General features: G+C 44.1%; 1 protein-coding gene across 22 annotated transcripts in view; it reads right to left on the bottom strand.

Annotated features, from left to right (window-relative positions):
• LOC133488813 (R3H domain-containing protein 1-like) overlaps positions 1 to 14,620 on the bottom strand; it is a 59,498-nt gene that overhangs the window by 26,773 nt on the left and 18,105 nt on the right. For 21 of the 22 annotated variants that reach the window (XR_009791764.1, XR_009791763.1, XR_009791766.1 and 18 more), the window contains 8 exons: positions 14,456 to 14,596; positions 14,215 to 14,323; positions 13,958 to 14,053; positions 13,631 to 13,656; positions 12,016 to 12,069; positions 9,982 to 10,214; positions 5,146 to 5,412; positions 2,193 to 2,347 (listed from right to left, as the gene is read on the bottom strand). Coding sequence is in view for 19 of the 22 variants with exons in the window: in XM_061797228.1 (XP_061653212.1) it covers positions 2,193 to 2,347; positions 5,146 to 5,412; positions 9,982 to 10,214; positions 12,016 to 12,069; positions 13,631 to 13,656; positions 13,958 to 14,053; positions 14,215 to 14,323; positions 14,456 to 14,596 (1,081 nt within the window). In the remaining 3 variants the exon portion in view is untranslated. The remainder of the gene's footprint in view (positions 1 to 2,192; positions 2,348 to 5,145; positions 5,413 to 9,981; positions 10,215 to 12,015; positions 12,070 to 13,630; positions 13,657 to 13,957; positions 14,054 to 14,214; positions 14,324 to 14,455; positions 14,597 to 14,620) is intronic. The other variant, XM_061797309.1, reaches the window with a different exon arrangement.

Below are 14,620 nucleotides of genomic sequence, written 5' to 3' on the forward strand. Positions count from 1 at the left end.
GCCAGCTTGCTCCAGTTTTCACACAGATCTTCAATAGATCTCTGGAACTCTGCGAAGTACCGTCCTGTTTCAAACGCTCCACCATTAACCCAGTCCCCAAGAAACCTGCAATCTTGGGTCTGAATGACTACAGGCCTGTCACCCTGGCATCTGTGGTCATGAAGTCCTTTGAACACCTTGTGCTGGAACACCTCAAGAGCGTCACAGGTCCCCTGCTGGACCCCCTGCAGTTTTCCTCCAGAGAAAACAGGTCTGCGGATGATGTAGTCAACATGAGACTGCATTTCATCCTAGAACACCTCGACGGCACGGGGACATAGGCGAGGATCATGTTCGTGGACTTCAGCTCTGCGTTCAACATCATCATTACCGAACTCCTTTCCTCCAGCTTAGTGTCTCACCTGCCATCTGTCAGTGGATTTACAGCTTACTGACGGGCAGGAACAAGCATGTGAGGCTGGGGGACACCACCTCATCTACACGCACCACCAGCACCGGGGCACACCAAGGTTATGGCCTCTCTCCGCTGCTCTTCTCTCTCTAAACGAACGACTGCACCTCAATGCACACGGTTGTCAAACTCCTGAAGTTTGCAGACGATACCACAGTCATCGGCCTCAACAAAAACGGTGACGAGTCTGCGTATCGACAGGAAGTGGAGCGGCTGGAGCTGAACACGCTCAAGACTGTAGAGATGATCGAGGACTTCAGGAGACATCCTTTGCCACAGCTGCCCCTCACGCTGTCCAACTGCCCTGTGTCAACCGTCGAGACCAAGTTCCTGAGAATTACAGTCTCTCAGGATCTGAAACCACGCTGCACTATTTGCATATCTGTTGTTGACCAATACTGGGCACTCATGTGCCTGAGTAGCATCTGCAGTATTTGCACAATACAGGGGAACCACGCTCCTCAGCCTCCAATAACTTCTATTCGGGGCTTCTGGAGAGGAGGGTCCATCAGGAAGTCGAAACCTTAGATTCAGAAGGAGCCATGGAGCAGTGGACCAGCTCTTTCCAACAGCAGATTTCTGGAGGTTGCATGAGAGTTCAGCCAACCAGTTTACATGTCTGCAGTGGAGTTGGAGAAGGCTGTCAATCATGTCCCTCAGGGAGTCTTGTGGGGGGTGCACTGGGAGCATGGGGTAGTGAACCCCCCATCACGGGCGGTTCAGTCACTGTAAGACCAGCATCAAAGTAAGGCGGATTTGTTTCCGGTAAGGGTTGGAATCTGCTTCTGGTTCAGGACAGAATGACTAGGTGCAAACCAAGGTCATAATGATGTCAGGGTTTGGTGACCTCAGTATTGGGTCCCTACTTTTTGAAGATGATGTGGTTCTATTGTTCACATCAAGCCTCAATTTCCAACTTCTGCTGGAGGAGTTCATGGCAGAGTGTGAAGCACTTGGGATGGCCATCTAAGGCCATGGTCCTCAGCCAGAAAAGTGGTGGAGTTCCCTTACCAGGTTGGGATAAGCTCCTGCCCCAGGTGGAGGAGTTAAACTATCTTGGGGTCTTGTTCACGAGTGAGGGAAGAATGGAGCAGGAGATTGATAGGTGGATTGGTGCGGTGTGATGCAAACTCTGCATCGGTCTGTTGTGGTGAAAAAGGGGCTGAGCCTAAAGGCAAGCTCACGATTTACCGGTCAATCTACATTCCCACCCTCACTTATGGTCACTAAGATAACAAATACAAGCGGTCAAAATGAGTTTCCTCCACAGGGTGCTTGGCCTCTCCCTTAAAGTTAGGGTGAGAAGCTTTTCATCCAGGAAGGGCTCAGAGTATAGCCGCTGCTCCTCTGCATTGAGACAAGCCAGGTGAGGTGCCCCGAGCATTTGGTTTAGATGCCTCCTGGACACCTCCCTGCTGAGGTGTTCCGGGCATGTTTCACCGGGAGGAGGCCCAGGACACACTGCGGGGACTGTCTTCTGGATGGCCTGGGAATGTTTTGGGATACCCCGGAAGAGCTGGATGAAGTGGCTGTATCTGGGAAGTCTGGGCTTTTCTGCTAAGGCTGCTACCCCCACACACAGACTCCATATAAGGGGAAGAAAATGGATGAATGGATGGATGTAGCTCATTAGGCCAAATTGAGCTAAGCAGCTGACAACCTTTGCGAGGAAATCATCTTTAAATGAAGATTACGGCACCCATGATACTTAAGAAAAAACTGTTTAAATATTTCCTCTTACCTGTGAGTAGAGGGGATTGATGTGCTGTTGCTGGCTTGCAGCGGAGGTCGGCTGCTGTGGCACCTTCCCTTGATGTGGGCCCCTGCCGGCAGGGGGTGTGACACTGGCCGGACTACAAGCTACAGCACTGCTATTAGAATGAATGAAAGGCTTTCCTGTCGTAATAAATTCAAAAGAGTAAAGAAAAACGTGTGAAGCAACCCACATGAGAATGTATCAAGCCACATGAGAATGTATCAAGCAAAGTAAACACACATACTACCAAAAAAATCGAGAGGGATGGACAAACTTTTGTAACGTTTGTATCAGCTAGCTCTTTTTAGACCAACTGTGTGCAGTACATGCTGACCTGTAGTTCTGCCCTTAAAGGGGAAGGAAACGCAAAAACATTTTTGGGCAAGAATTTGTTGTGTGTGCCCACACTAGTCTAAACACAGTATTCTGATTAAAATTGCGTTTGTGGAATTAGAATTAAACAGATAAATTCATAAATTTTCACAAATCCCAGGGGGCAGCCATGTTGGTCAGTAACGCCCTCTGCTGTCAACTGATATTAAAGTCACAAGTGCCCTCACACTTGCATTGCGAACGTCACATGACCAAACCCAGATATCAGGATAGTGGGCTCCCTGTGTATGCCGTGATAACTAGCAGAACTATGGGTTGATTATGTGATGGTTTTAACAATATTCTAGCAAGTTTGGGTTCAATCAATCATGTAATCAAACTGTAGTTCTGCTCGTTGCCGCAGCATAAATGTGGAGCGTGCTACCCTGATTTCCAGGTTTGGCCACGTGACGTTCACAATGCAAATGTGAGGGCACTTGTGACGTTAAATTCAGTCCACAGCAGAGGGCAAAATTGCCAAACATGGTCACCTCAGGAAATTGGTGAAAATTGATGACTTTATGTTTAATTCTTATTCCATGAACACAATATTAATAAGTACCGTATTTTCACGACCATAAGACGCACTTAAAAGTCTTACATTTTCTCCAAAATGGACGGGGCGCCTTGTGCGCGCACAGAGATCCAAAATCTGTGACTTTGATGAGCGCTCCGCTTGACTAACTCGGAGCATTTCCTGCCGACACGCTGCTTATATAGAGGAAAGGCGGACGTGACTGAGAAAATCATGCGGACACTAAGGGTGCGCGTGAAGGAGGACGCTAAAGGCATTTTGCAATAAACATCGGTGTGGCTAAGGACCCCAAAAATGGCACCTATGAAGAGACACGCTTACGAAGCACAGTTTAAACTGCGAGCTATCAGTTACGCGGAGGAACATGGGAATCGAGCAGCCACAAGAGAATTCAAGGTCAAAGAATCCATGGTTCGCAAGTGGAGGAAGCAGGAAAACGAGCTTCGCCAAGTCAAGAAAACGAAGCAGAGTTTCCACGGAAACAAGGCGAGGTGGCCCGAGTTGGAAGACCAACTCGAACAATGGATTAATGATCAAAGAACAGCGAGGAGAAGTGTCTCTACAGTCACCATTCGACTGAGGGCAACAACGCTTGCAGAAGAAATGAAGGTCTAACATTTCCGTCTTGGTGCTTTCGTTTTATGAAACGGCGCCATCTATCCATCTGGGCAAGGACTACCGTGGCGCAGCAACTTCCGGCAGATTACAAGGAAAAGCTTCCGTTCCTACTGCAGTAAAAAGATTGATGACAAATACATCCAGCCCAACCACATTACCAACATGGACAAGGTGACGCTCACTTTCAACATCCCGGTGAACCACACTGTAGAGAAGAAGGGGACCAGCACGGTAGCGACACGCACAACGGGGCACGAGAAGTCGGATTTTACTGTTGAGCTTGGTTGCCATGGTAATGGACAGAAACTGCCACCTATGGTGATAAGAAGATGATGCTGCCTAAAGAAAATGATGACTGGCTGGAAACTTAAGGCCAATCAAATAGGCTGGATGGACGAGGAGAAAATGAGAGAGTGGCTGAGTGAGGTGTACGTAAAGAGACCGGATGGTTTTTTTCCACGTGTCACCGTCCCTGTTGATCTGTGACTCCATGCGCACCCATCTCACAGACGCTGTGAAAAACCAAGTGCAGCAAATGAACTCTGAGCTTGCAATCATTCTGGGAGGCTTGACGAAGGAACTCCCACCGCTGGACATCGGTGTAAACAGGGCGTTCAAAGTAAAGTTGCGAGTGGCGTGGGAGCGATGGATGACCGATGGCAAACACAGCTTTACTAAGATTAGGAGGCAAGGCCGGGCGAGTTACACCACCATATCTGAATGGATTATGGATGCCTGGGCTAAGGTATCTGCTTTGACTGTTGTCCGAGCTTTCGCGAAAGCCAGCATCATTGCTGAACAGCCCCCCGGCAACGAGGCTGACTCCGACAATGACGAGAGGGAACCCGGCATGTTTGCTGGAGAACTTTCGGAAGAAGATGAGGACTTTGATGGATTTGTGGATGAGGATTGATAAAAAAATAACATGAGGACATGAGTATGAGAGTTAAATACTTAAATAAAGTACAACCGAACTTTTTGCTCCTGCTGCCTTTTTAAAAACATCCGCTAGCATCCATGCTAGCGTATGTTTTACCATGCCTGCGCCCAATGTGATGGGTTAAATGCAGCGAACAAATTTCGTGTGCATGCATGCATGTTCATGACAATAAATGGTGATTCTTCTTCTTCAATAATATGGTGCGCCTTATGTATGTGTTAAATACAGAAATAGACCCCGTAACTGAGACTGTGCCTTTTAGTGCGGTGCGCCTTATGGTCGTGAAAATACGGTATGCCGTGTTTAGACTAGTGGGGGCACACACATTCTTGCCCCCAGAAAATGTGGATTTCCTTCCTCTTTAAGCGATAAATATTGACCAAAGCAAAAAGTAAAAAAAGAATCTATCAGCATCATAATAGTGCAAACTTCAATTTAACCACAAAATACTGTACACAAATGAGCACAGGTACCCGTATGTGGATTCACTAGAATGCGGCCAGGTGGTATCCCCGAGGTGTCCAGTGACATCACATAATAATTTGTTGCATCGGCAGGTGTTGGCTGTGACGGGACACTCTTCATCATGTCAGGGAGTGCTGAGCCTTTGGTGTCTGCAGCTGGGTGGATTAAAGGCATACTGGAGATTTTGGGCCGCAAAGATACTGACATGGTGAAAGGCCGGTTGGGACGGGAGAGTGAACTGGATGAAGAGCCAAAGCTACTGCATGACTCAGAACCTGGAATGACCAAACAAAGCGTTAAACACAATCGTAAAAGATGCGTTTTTCGTCTTCTTTATCCTTCAAGCAGTAGCATGAGATAAAAATTATTGATGGGGGTGGTAAAGGTAGATGGCGATAATCAAGCAGCGGAGCTAATTCACAACCTAATAACACAGCAGTGGTTGCATGAGCTCGTGAGGGAAGTGTTGAAGGGGGAACTGGTAATTCGCCACCATCTGTGGTTGATTTGTCCCTGTATAATTCCAAAATGCTGAGCAAAATAGAAAAGGGGCAGCATCAGAGCAGGTTTTCTGAGTGGTGGAACAGACGCTTGCGTTGTTGCGATTTACATTAGAATTTTTCATCCTCCAACTGGCAAACAACACTCCCCTCCAAAGGTATTGAAACAGTGAGAATATTTCCTCCATATTGACTGTAGACTGAAAACATTTGGGTTTTGACTTTAAAAGATGTAGATATTTACATCTGTACATCTGATACAAATTTCAGAAGATAGAAGTTTTGTGCTGAAATAACACATTTAAGTGAGCCAATGTATTGGAACACCCAAAAAAAAAAAAAAAATAGTTAAAAGGTCAGTATTGTAGTGTATGACCAAACCATTCACAGAAAAAGGTAGCTGGCATAACTATGATGAGATGATTTACCCCCAAACATTTTGATCCTTTTTTTTCATTACAGTGTGTAATGAAACTGGTAGCCCTTCACAATAATCAGACCAGTCCAGAACCTTCCACTTCTTACTGCTGATAAACACCTTTGTTGTTTTGGGTCATTATCTTACTGGATGTTGAAGGCTCTCCAAATCAGTTTTGTTGACTTTCTTTGAACTGCCAGACAAAATGTTACTTTAAACCTCAGAACTGTGAGAAATATGTGCTAACTCGTCAGCCTCTGTGCCACCCTGTTTTCAGTCTACGGAACAAAAATTAAAGGAATTTGCCTCACTGTTTCTAAAAATTTTAAATGGAGTGCAAGTGTCCTTTCAACTGTGTGGAAATTTTACATACATCATTTATGCATCTTCAACGCAGGGAAGGATATTATTTACGATGCAGGAAATAGTTTCCTTGACTTAAAAGAAGGAAAAGGTTCATAAATTTCTCTTTAGAGAATTTCACCTTCATCTTTTATGAGTACCTATTTTTATGCAGCGATTGCGTGCATATTGTTGCATGGGACAGTTAGAGGGCAGAAAAGAGGCAGTGTAGACGAGATGTCTGACTTTTAACTCCTCAAAACAAAACACTTCATCATAAACAACTGTCTACCTTGTAAGGGGGAGGGGGTAATAAATAAAAAAACAATACATTATGGGGGAAATTGTAAAATAAATAGGAGGTTTCCCATCACCTCAATCAAGGATGAATCAACAAATTTGGAGCCTTCCAGTGCTTATAAATTGTTCAACAACTGCTATTGCAACACTTCAGGGAGCCCCTTCAATCCTTGAATTTGATATCCTTTCTTGCTTTGACAACTGTAACAACAACGGAGGCCCACAGACTTAAGTCCGGTACACACAAAGAGAATTGGCCTGTTTTTGTGCCGATTTTGTCCCTTCCCAAACAAGCACATCAAATGCCAGACAATCTTATGTCTTATAAGATTATCCCATAAGACTGTCCTTAGGTCTGCACAATCAATCATACTTTATTTCTATAGCACTTTTCATACATTTAAAATGTAGCACAAAGTGCTTTACCCAATAAAATCAAGGTAAGCAATCGAACTCAATGACACACAAAAACAGACACACACATACCACAGAAATTCCCCTCACCCACCCTTTCATACATAGCATAGTGTGTAAGAGCACTGAAAATGGAAATGAAGCGTTCTTAATTTCAGCAATTAGCAGTGAGAAAACAAATGAATAAATAAAATCAGTTCAAAATTATTATTAAAAGATGAGCTGTCAATAAAATAGATAAAAGCTTTAGTTTTACTTTTTTTAAATTAACAAATAAAAATAACAAATGCTCTAAAATAATACACCAAAAAGGATAGGAGAACTAAAATGTGCTAAGAGTGGATTCGTCCCGATTTCCCCATGTTCAATTTTTACGACCAAAACTCATGTTGACCTTACAGAGTCATGACGCCGAGAATTGTGACGTGGAACGGAATGTAGCCAAATCAAAGAAGCACCCTGCAAAAACACTAAACATGAAACAAAACAAAAAACAAACTGATGCTGTGTTTTGTATAAAAGTGGGTTTCCCAGACACCAAGAAGTATTTTCTAAAGTACCGTATTTTCACGACCATAAGGCGCACCGTATTAAAAGGCACAGTCTCAGTTATGTGGTTTATTTCTGTATTTAACACATACATAAGGCGTACCGTATTATAGGGCGCAGGCATGGTAAAACATACGCTAGCATTTTTAAAAAGGCAGCAAAACTGAGTTCGGTTGTACTTTATTGAAGTATTTAACAATGTAGTCACGTTATTTTTTGATCAATCCTCATCCACAAATCCATCAAAGTCCTCATTTTATGTATCCGAAATGAACAGCTGGGCAAGTTCTCCATCAAACATGCCGGGGTCCCTCTAGTCATTCCCTCTTGTTCATTGTTCAATGATGACGGCTTTCGCGAAAGCTCGGACAACAGTCAAAGCAGATACATTAGTCTTGAATCGACCAGGCATCCACAATCCATTCACATATGGCGGCGTAACTCGCCCGGCGTTACCTCCTAGTCTTAGTAAAGCTGTGTTCGCCATCTGTCATCCGCCGCACCCACGCCGCTCACAACTTTACTTTGAGCGCCCTTTTTACACCGATGTCCAGCGGTTGGAGTTCTTTCGTCAAGCCTCCCGGAATGATGGCAAGCTCAGAGTTAATTTGCTGCACTTGGTTTTTCACAGCGGCTGTGAGATGGGCGCGTATGGAGTCACAGATCAACAGGGACGGTGACGCGTAGAAAAAAACATCCGTCTCTTTACGTACACCTCACTCAGCCACTCTCATTTTCTCCTCGTCCATCCAGCCTTTTGATTGGCCTTAAAGATGACTTCGGCTGGAAACTTTTCTTCAGGCAGCGTCTTCCTCTTAAAAATCACCATCGGTGGCAGTTTCTGTCCGTTGCCTTGGCAACCAAGCACAACAGTAAAAGCCGACTTCTCGTGCCCCGTTGTGCGTATCGCTACCGTCCTGGTCCCCTTCTTCTTTACAGTGTGGTTCACTGTAGAGAAGGATGTCGAAAGTGAGCAGCACCTCATCCATGTTGGTGATGTATTTTTCAGCAATCTTTTTACTGCAGGAGGAGCGGAAGATGACCAGCTTTTCCTTGTAATCCGCTGGAAGTTGCTGCGCCATGGTAGTCCTTGCCCGGATGGATAGATGGCGCTGTTTCATAAAACGAAAGCACCGAGACGGACCTCCTTGAAAATGTTCGATTTTAATTTCTTCTGCATGCGTTATTGACCTCAGTCGAATGGTGACTGTAGAGACGCTTCTCCCGGCTGTTCTTTGATCATTAATCCATTGCTCGAGTTGGTCTTCCAACTCGGGCCACCTCGTCTTGTTTCCGCGGAAAATCAGCTTTGTCTTCTTGACTTGGCGAAGCTCGTTTTCCTGCTTCCTTCCCTTGCGAACCATGGATTCGTTGACGTTGAATTCTCTCACGACTGCTCGATTTCCATGTTCCTCCGCGTAACTGATAGCTTGCAGTTTAAACTGTGCTTCGTAAACGTGTCTCTTCATTTTCGGGGGTCCTTAGCCAAACCGATGTTGTTTTGCACAATGCACATACCGGCGCTATATACCCACTGGAAGCGTGCTGTTAGCGTCCTCCTTCACACGCACCCTTCCCCCTTTAACGTCCGCATGCTGTCCTCAGTCACGTCCGCCTTTCCTCTATATAAGCAGTGTGTCGGCAGGACATGCTCCCTGTCAGTCAAGCGGAGCGCTCATCAAAGTCACACAACAACATTTACAGATTTTGGAACTCTGTGCACACATAAGGCGCGCCGTCGATTTCGGAGAAAATTTAAGACTTTTAAGTGCGCCTTGTGGTCGTAAAAATATGGTAAGTCTTTTTTGACGACAATGGTCCCTTGGAAACACTCGGTGCATACCTGGAAGTACCTGCTCGTCTTCGTTTTTGTGAGATCGCGTGATCAAGCGACACTTCAAGATCGGCGGAGAAACAATCTTTGTTTGTGGTGTCTTGTGTCGAGGTTATCGGTGCACACCACACACAACACGACCAAAACTATGAAATAACTGAATTTTTATGTTAATGTGTGGGGTCTGCCACAAATAATAAAAAAACAAACTTGTGTGTGCCTTAATAGATGAAGGCAAAGCAACTGTCGGATTTAGGGGTAGAAATCCTATGACCGTGACCGAGCTTTCAGTTAAGTACAAGATGCTCCTGTCCTAATAATTATTTCCCATTAACCTAAAACAGTCCATTTCGTGAGTTTTAGTTTTCTCTTGCTCATCAGTGAAGCAATATTGATTCATCTGACATGACTTGCTTTTCTTCAGAGGCTAATGTCATTTGTTGGTTTATTGTTTGAACAACACTGCCTTGTGCATCTTCATGCTTGCCTGTTTGGGAAAGCCTCCCGGTGCTCTTACTGCTGGCAGTGCTGTCCCCTCGTGCCAAACCGGGGGAGATCCCGCTGAAGCTGCTGGCCTTGGTGATGGCAGGCCGAGGGACGAGGCGGTTGCAGCTGTCCGAGCTGTCAGTACTGCTCCATGGTCGGGGATCACAGTTTCGTGGCAGCGCCTCTGTCTCTGAGCTGCTCTGCCAGCTGGCGCCTGAGCGTCCAGCCAGTGACCTGATAAGGGTAAATGTCAGTCTTTCAGTCAGGATCAAGAATCTTGTGCTCACATTTGATTATGGAGGCTTTCAAATCTCATAGGCTTGTATACAAATGTTACCATTGTGTTCAAAGCAGCTGGACAACTCACATTGCTTTTGGTTTCTTCCTGCTTGCATGTATGCAGGTCTGTTCCATTGCAATTGTGTCTTTAGATTTTTCAGTCTAATTTTGATCTAAAGTTAATTTAAATAAGGAAATTGCATTTCCTGGATTTATTATGCCTCATTAAAACATTAATGAATCACTTTAGCTTCAAGAATTGTAGGAAAGACTAAATGACATGGTTTCATTCTCTGACTTTCCATGACTGGGTCCAAGCAGGCTGCTTTACATGAGGATGAGCAATCCAGCACTGAAAATTCTATTCAAGGTCAGAGTGCAAAGATTTAAACGCGCACGCACACACACGTTGTTGCTCGTTTTATTGCCGTGTATTTTGCAATTTCACGATGTTTTATAGTTTTGCAACTAGTTGTCCTAATGATGTGGGTAGTGACAAGATCTTTCTTCAGCTTTCCAAGCAATAAAAAAAAGCAATACATACCTGCGTCCTTGAGAGGCAATCAGCAGATGGCAGAGGGGGGCCGGAGTTGGGGGAAGCTGCAACTTTTGAACTGGCATGTTTTCAGAAACATTCATCAACAAGTATTGGATACACAGGCATAGTTCAAGCCAGGCTGAAACCAGTTGCGGTGACAACGATTTTCCCTTCAACAATCACGTCTTCAACCCGGACAACGGCTGACATGGTAATGGGAAAAGTGGGACGTACATGATGCAGGCAAGGACTTTGGATGTACTACAACTTTACTATTGGTGGTTATTATGCGCTGAGCATTAGAAATGTATTAACACCAATTTCTGGTCACAGTTTAAACCAAATCGGCGTGCTGTTTATCTTTCATGTATGGCTGACTGCTCTATGGCTTTTTTACTCCTGAGAGCCTACTGGCGCAAATATACATTTATATGTATATATACATACCAGTCTATATTTCCAATCTGCTCTGCACAATATTGTGACGTCCTTTCTCCAGTGTCCTCTGTCACATTGACCCATAGTAGTGAGCACCTTCCAACGTCTATTGTGCAGCTGTTAAAAGTAGTCGCTAGCTGCCATCAAAGACAGGCTCAAACCTCCTGATCAGTTCAAACATGTAGGGTTTGATAACAAGTCTACTTTTAACCGGCTCCTGTGTGTATAAATCCTCATCCTGCTTGTACTTAAAATGTAGCTGCCCAGCGTCCTCTGCCGCACTGACCCAGTAGTGAGAACCTTCAGAAGGCTATTGTGGCGCTTTTAAAAGGTTGCCGCTAACCTGCGTCAAAGACAGGCTCCAACCTCCAGATCGGCTCAAACATGTAGGGTTGGACCACAAGTCTACTTTAAGCCAGCTCCTGTGTATATAAATCATTATCCTGCTCGTATTCCAAATCGTAGCTCCCCATTCAGAGTAAATGCAGGATGCCATTGCAGTGGATAGAGTAACTACACCCAGGATGTCTCAAAATTTGGAACGTTCGGGAGTGCTCAATAAAACCTAATTTTGAGCCAATATATGGTGGAGAACTTGCTGTAAATGATGTAAACCCTTGCACTCTGACCTTTAAAGAGAAGCCTACTGAGCAGCGATAACAAATCCTTAGATCAACACTCCTGCACCTGAACGAGGTGACTAGGATTTTTCTCTTTCTTGCAATTTGTCTCTGAAAAGCTCAGAGCGACTTGTGGGGGTGGGGTGGCGTCAGACCTCACCTGAACATTTGCCGCCTGTGCTGGGTACGTGTACATGCGTCTTCATCCTGAGCACTGAGAGGGTGGGTGAGAGGTATTATTACCATAACGCTGACAAATGCAGATAGGCACCAATCAAGACATCTACGGCTGCTCTGACAAAAAAAAAAGGGGGCAATTCAGCATATTTTGAAATAGAAATGGAAGCAATCCACATTATCCTCCAAGGACCTGGCGTCCATATATGTGGAAGTAAAAAGTATTCATACCCCTTAAACCTTTTCACATTTTGTCACCTTCCAAGATTGAGACTGACTGAGATTTTATGTGATCAACACACAAAACATAATTATACAGTGGAAATGATATATAGTTTTCAAAATGTCAAGCAAATAAAAATTAGAAAAATGTGGTGTGCATTTGTATTTATCTCCCCCTGCATAAATACTTTGTAGAGCCACCTTTCGCTACAATTTCAGCTAAGTGTTTTGGGGTAGGTCTCTACCAGTTTTGCACATCGAGACACTGAAATGTTCGCCCATTCTTTTCAAACTAGCTCAAGCTCAGGCAGATTGGATGGAGAGCAGCTGTGAACAGCAATTTTCAAGTCTTGCAACAAATGCTCAATGGGATTTTGGTCTGGACTTTGACTGGGGCATTCTAACACATGAATACAGCATTCTTTGAGCTAACCCATTTCACTGTAGGTCTGGCTTTTTGTATGTTTAGGGTTAGTGTTAAAATTTCTCTCCTTCCCAGTCTCGAGTCAAATCTGAAGGAGAATGTTCATCAATCAGTTTGTGACCTCAAGCTCAAGCGGACTTGGGTTCGACAGCCGGATAACGATCCAAAACAGACGAGCAAGTCAACTTTTGAATGTCTTAAAATGAACAAAATTAAGGTTTTGGCGGGGTCTAGTCAAAGTCCAGACTTGAATCTGATTGAATTGCACTGGCATGACCTTAAAAAGGCCAGTCATGCTCGAAAAGGCCTATTTTTTTGCTGAATTCAAACAACAAGGAAAAGTGGGCCAAAATATCAGAGATGTGAAAGACAATGAGTCAGTTATAGAAAATGTTTGATTTCAGTTGTTGCTGCTGAGGATGTCCCAACCTTTTATTAGGTTTAGGGGGCCATTACTTTTTCCATACAGGGCCAAGGTAACTCTGAATAGTTGTTTTTTTCCTTAATAAATGAAATCATTTAAAAACAAAATTTTTATGTGCACTTGGGTTATATTTTTCTGATATTTACATTTGTTTGACAATCTTAAAGTGGGGAAACTATGCAAAAATATAAGAATTTGAGAAGGGGGCCAATACTTTTTTACGGCACTGTAGGTGACTTCTGAAGGCACTTTATTATACTAGATTGTAATTTAGGCCCTTAGTTGTAGACACCCCTAAAGTTGAGGGTGTTTCAGAGTACAGGGGTACAAATGCACAAATTCTAAAAACAATATACCACTTTTGGTCCACTTCACAATTATGTGCTGCTTTGTGCTGGTCTACCACATAAAATCTCAACAAAATACATTCAAGTTTGTAATTTGAAGGTCACAAAAAAGTTCTGTGGTTCTGTTGAGACTGTATTCAAAGACAAAGGTCACGATGATTATGTCTATATTACAACTTACCTTTGATCCAGCATGAAGTGATCTCCCTGTGAGTAAAAAATGAGATGATTTCAAGTATGTGTCAGTGCAATAAAAAAATACTGTAATTTACCCAATAGCATAAACCAGCTTGTTAATGTCATAATAAATGTAATATTTATAAATATAGAGTCATTGGTTCAAGTCTTTAACAAACATCTAATCAACTCTGTTATCGCAGATTTCACGTCTATAAATACTTAATCTAGCAGTGTAATTGTGGTAAAAATGGTCTGAATTTGCACAATAGATAACAGATTTGTGCAGCATGGCACCCTCCCCCATCCCGCCCACACAAGGAGAGCTCACATCATGTGCGAATATCCTCTCTCTGGCTCTCTGGTACTCCTCCTCCCTCTCCTCCATCGATTTGCTTTTCTTGTCTGCTTTCAAACGCATCCGAATCTGGCAAGGACACAGCACACGCACATACGCACACCCACAACCACACACACAAACAGTTTTTAGTAGCTGTACCAGCGATGCCAGATTGTCCCACTCGTACCCACATGTCAGAAATGAAAGTGACAGCTTGGTGGCGGCGGCGGCAGGGTGGAGACACCTACGGTGCTGTCGTCGCGATCAAAGCTGGAGTTGTCTCGTTTAAGAATGTAGCGTTTCTGGAAATCGTCTGCTCTGTCATCCTTGATGTGCTCGGAAAATTTCTGATCGGGGCTGTCGTAGGGAATTTTAAACAGTTCAGGAGGCGTGCTTCATTTCAGGCAGATGCTGACAGCAACATATGTTAATCAACATGAGGGCAAAAAAGCCCTGCACATTTGTGACAATCTGTGAGAAGATGCTCACATTCTTGTGTTGGTAGTTTTGTTGATCACAACTGACTTTCCAGTGAGGTCCACATTGTGGTCCATGCCGAAGTAGGCAGCCACACGGTGTAACAACATCCTGTGATAGGACGTCATAGGCGGAAACGTTCTTTTTTGACTTCTAAAAGGATGCAGAAGGGAGTGG

This window comes from Phyllopteryx taeniolatus, chromosome 1 (genome assembly GCF_024500385.1).
Source record: "Phyllopteryx taeniolatus isolate TA_2022b chromosome 1, UOR_Ptae_1.2, whole genome shotgun sequence".
In the NCBI taxonomy this organism is placed as follows: Eukaryota; Metazoa; Chordata; class Actinopteri; order Syngnathiformes; family Syngnathidae; genus Phyllopteryx; species Phyllopteryx taeniolatus.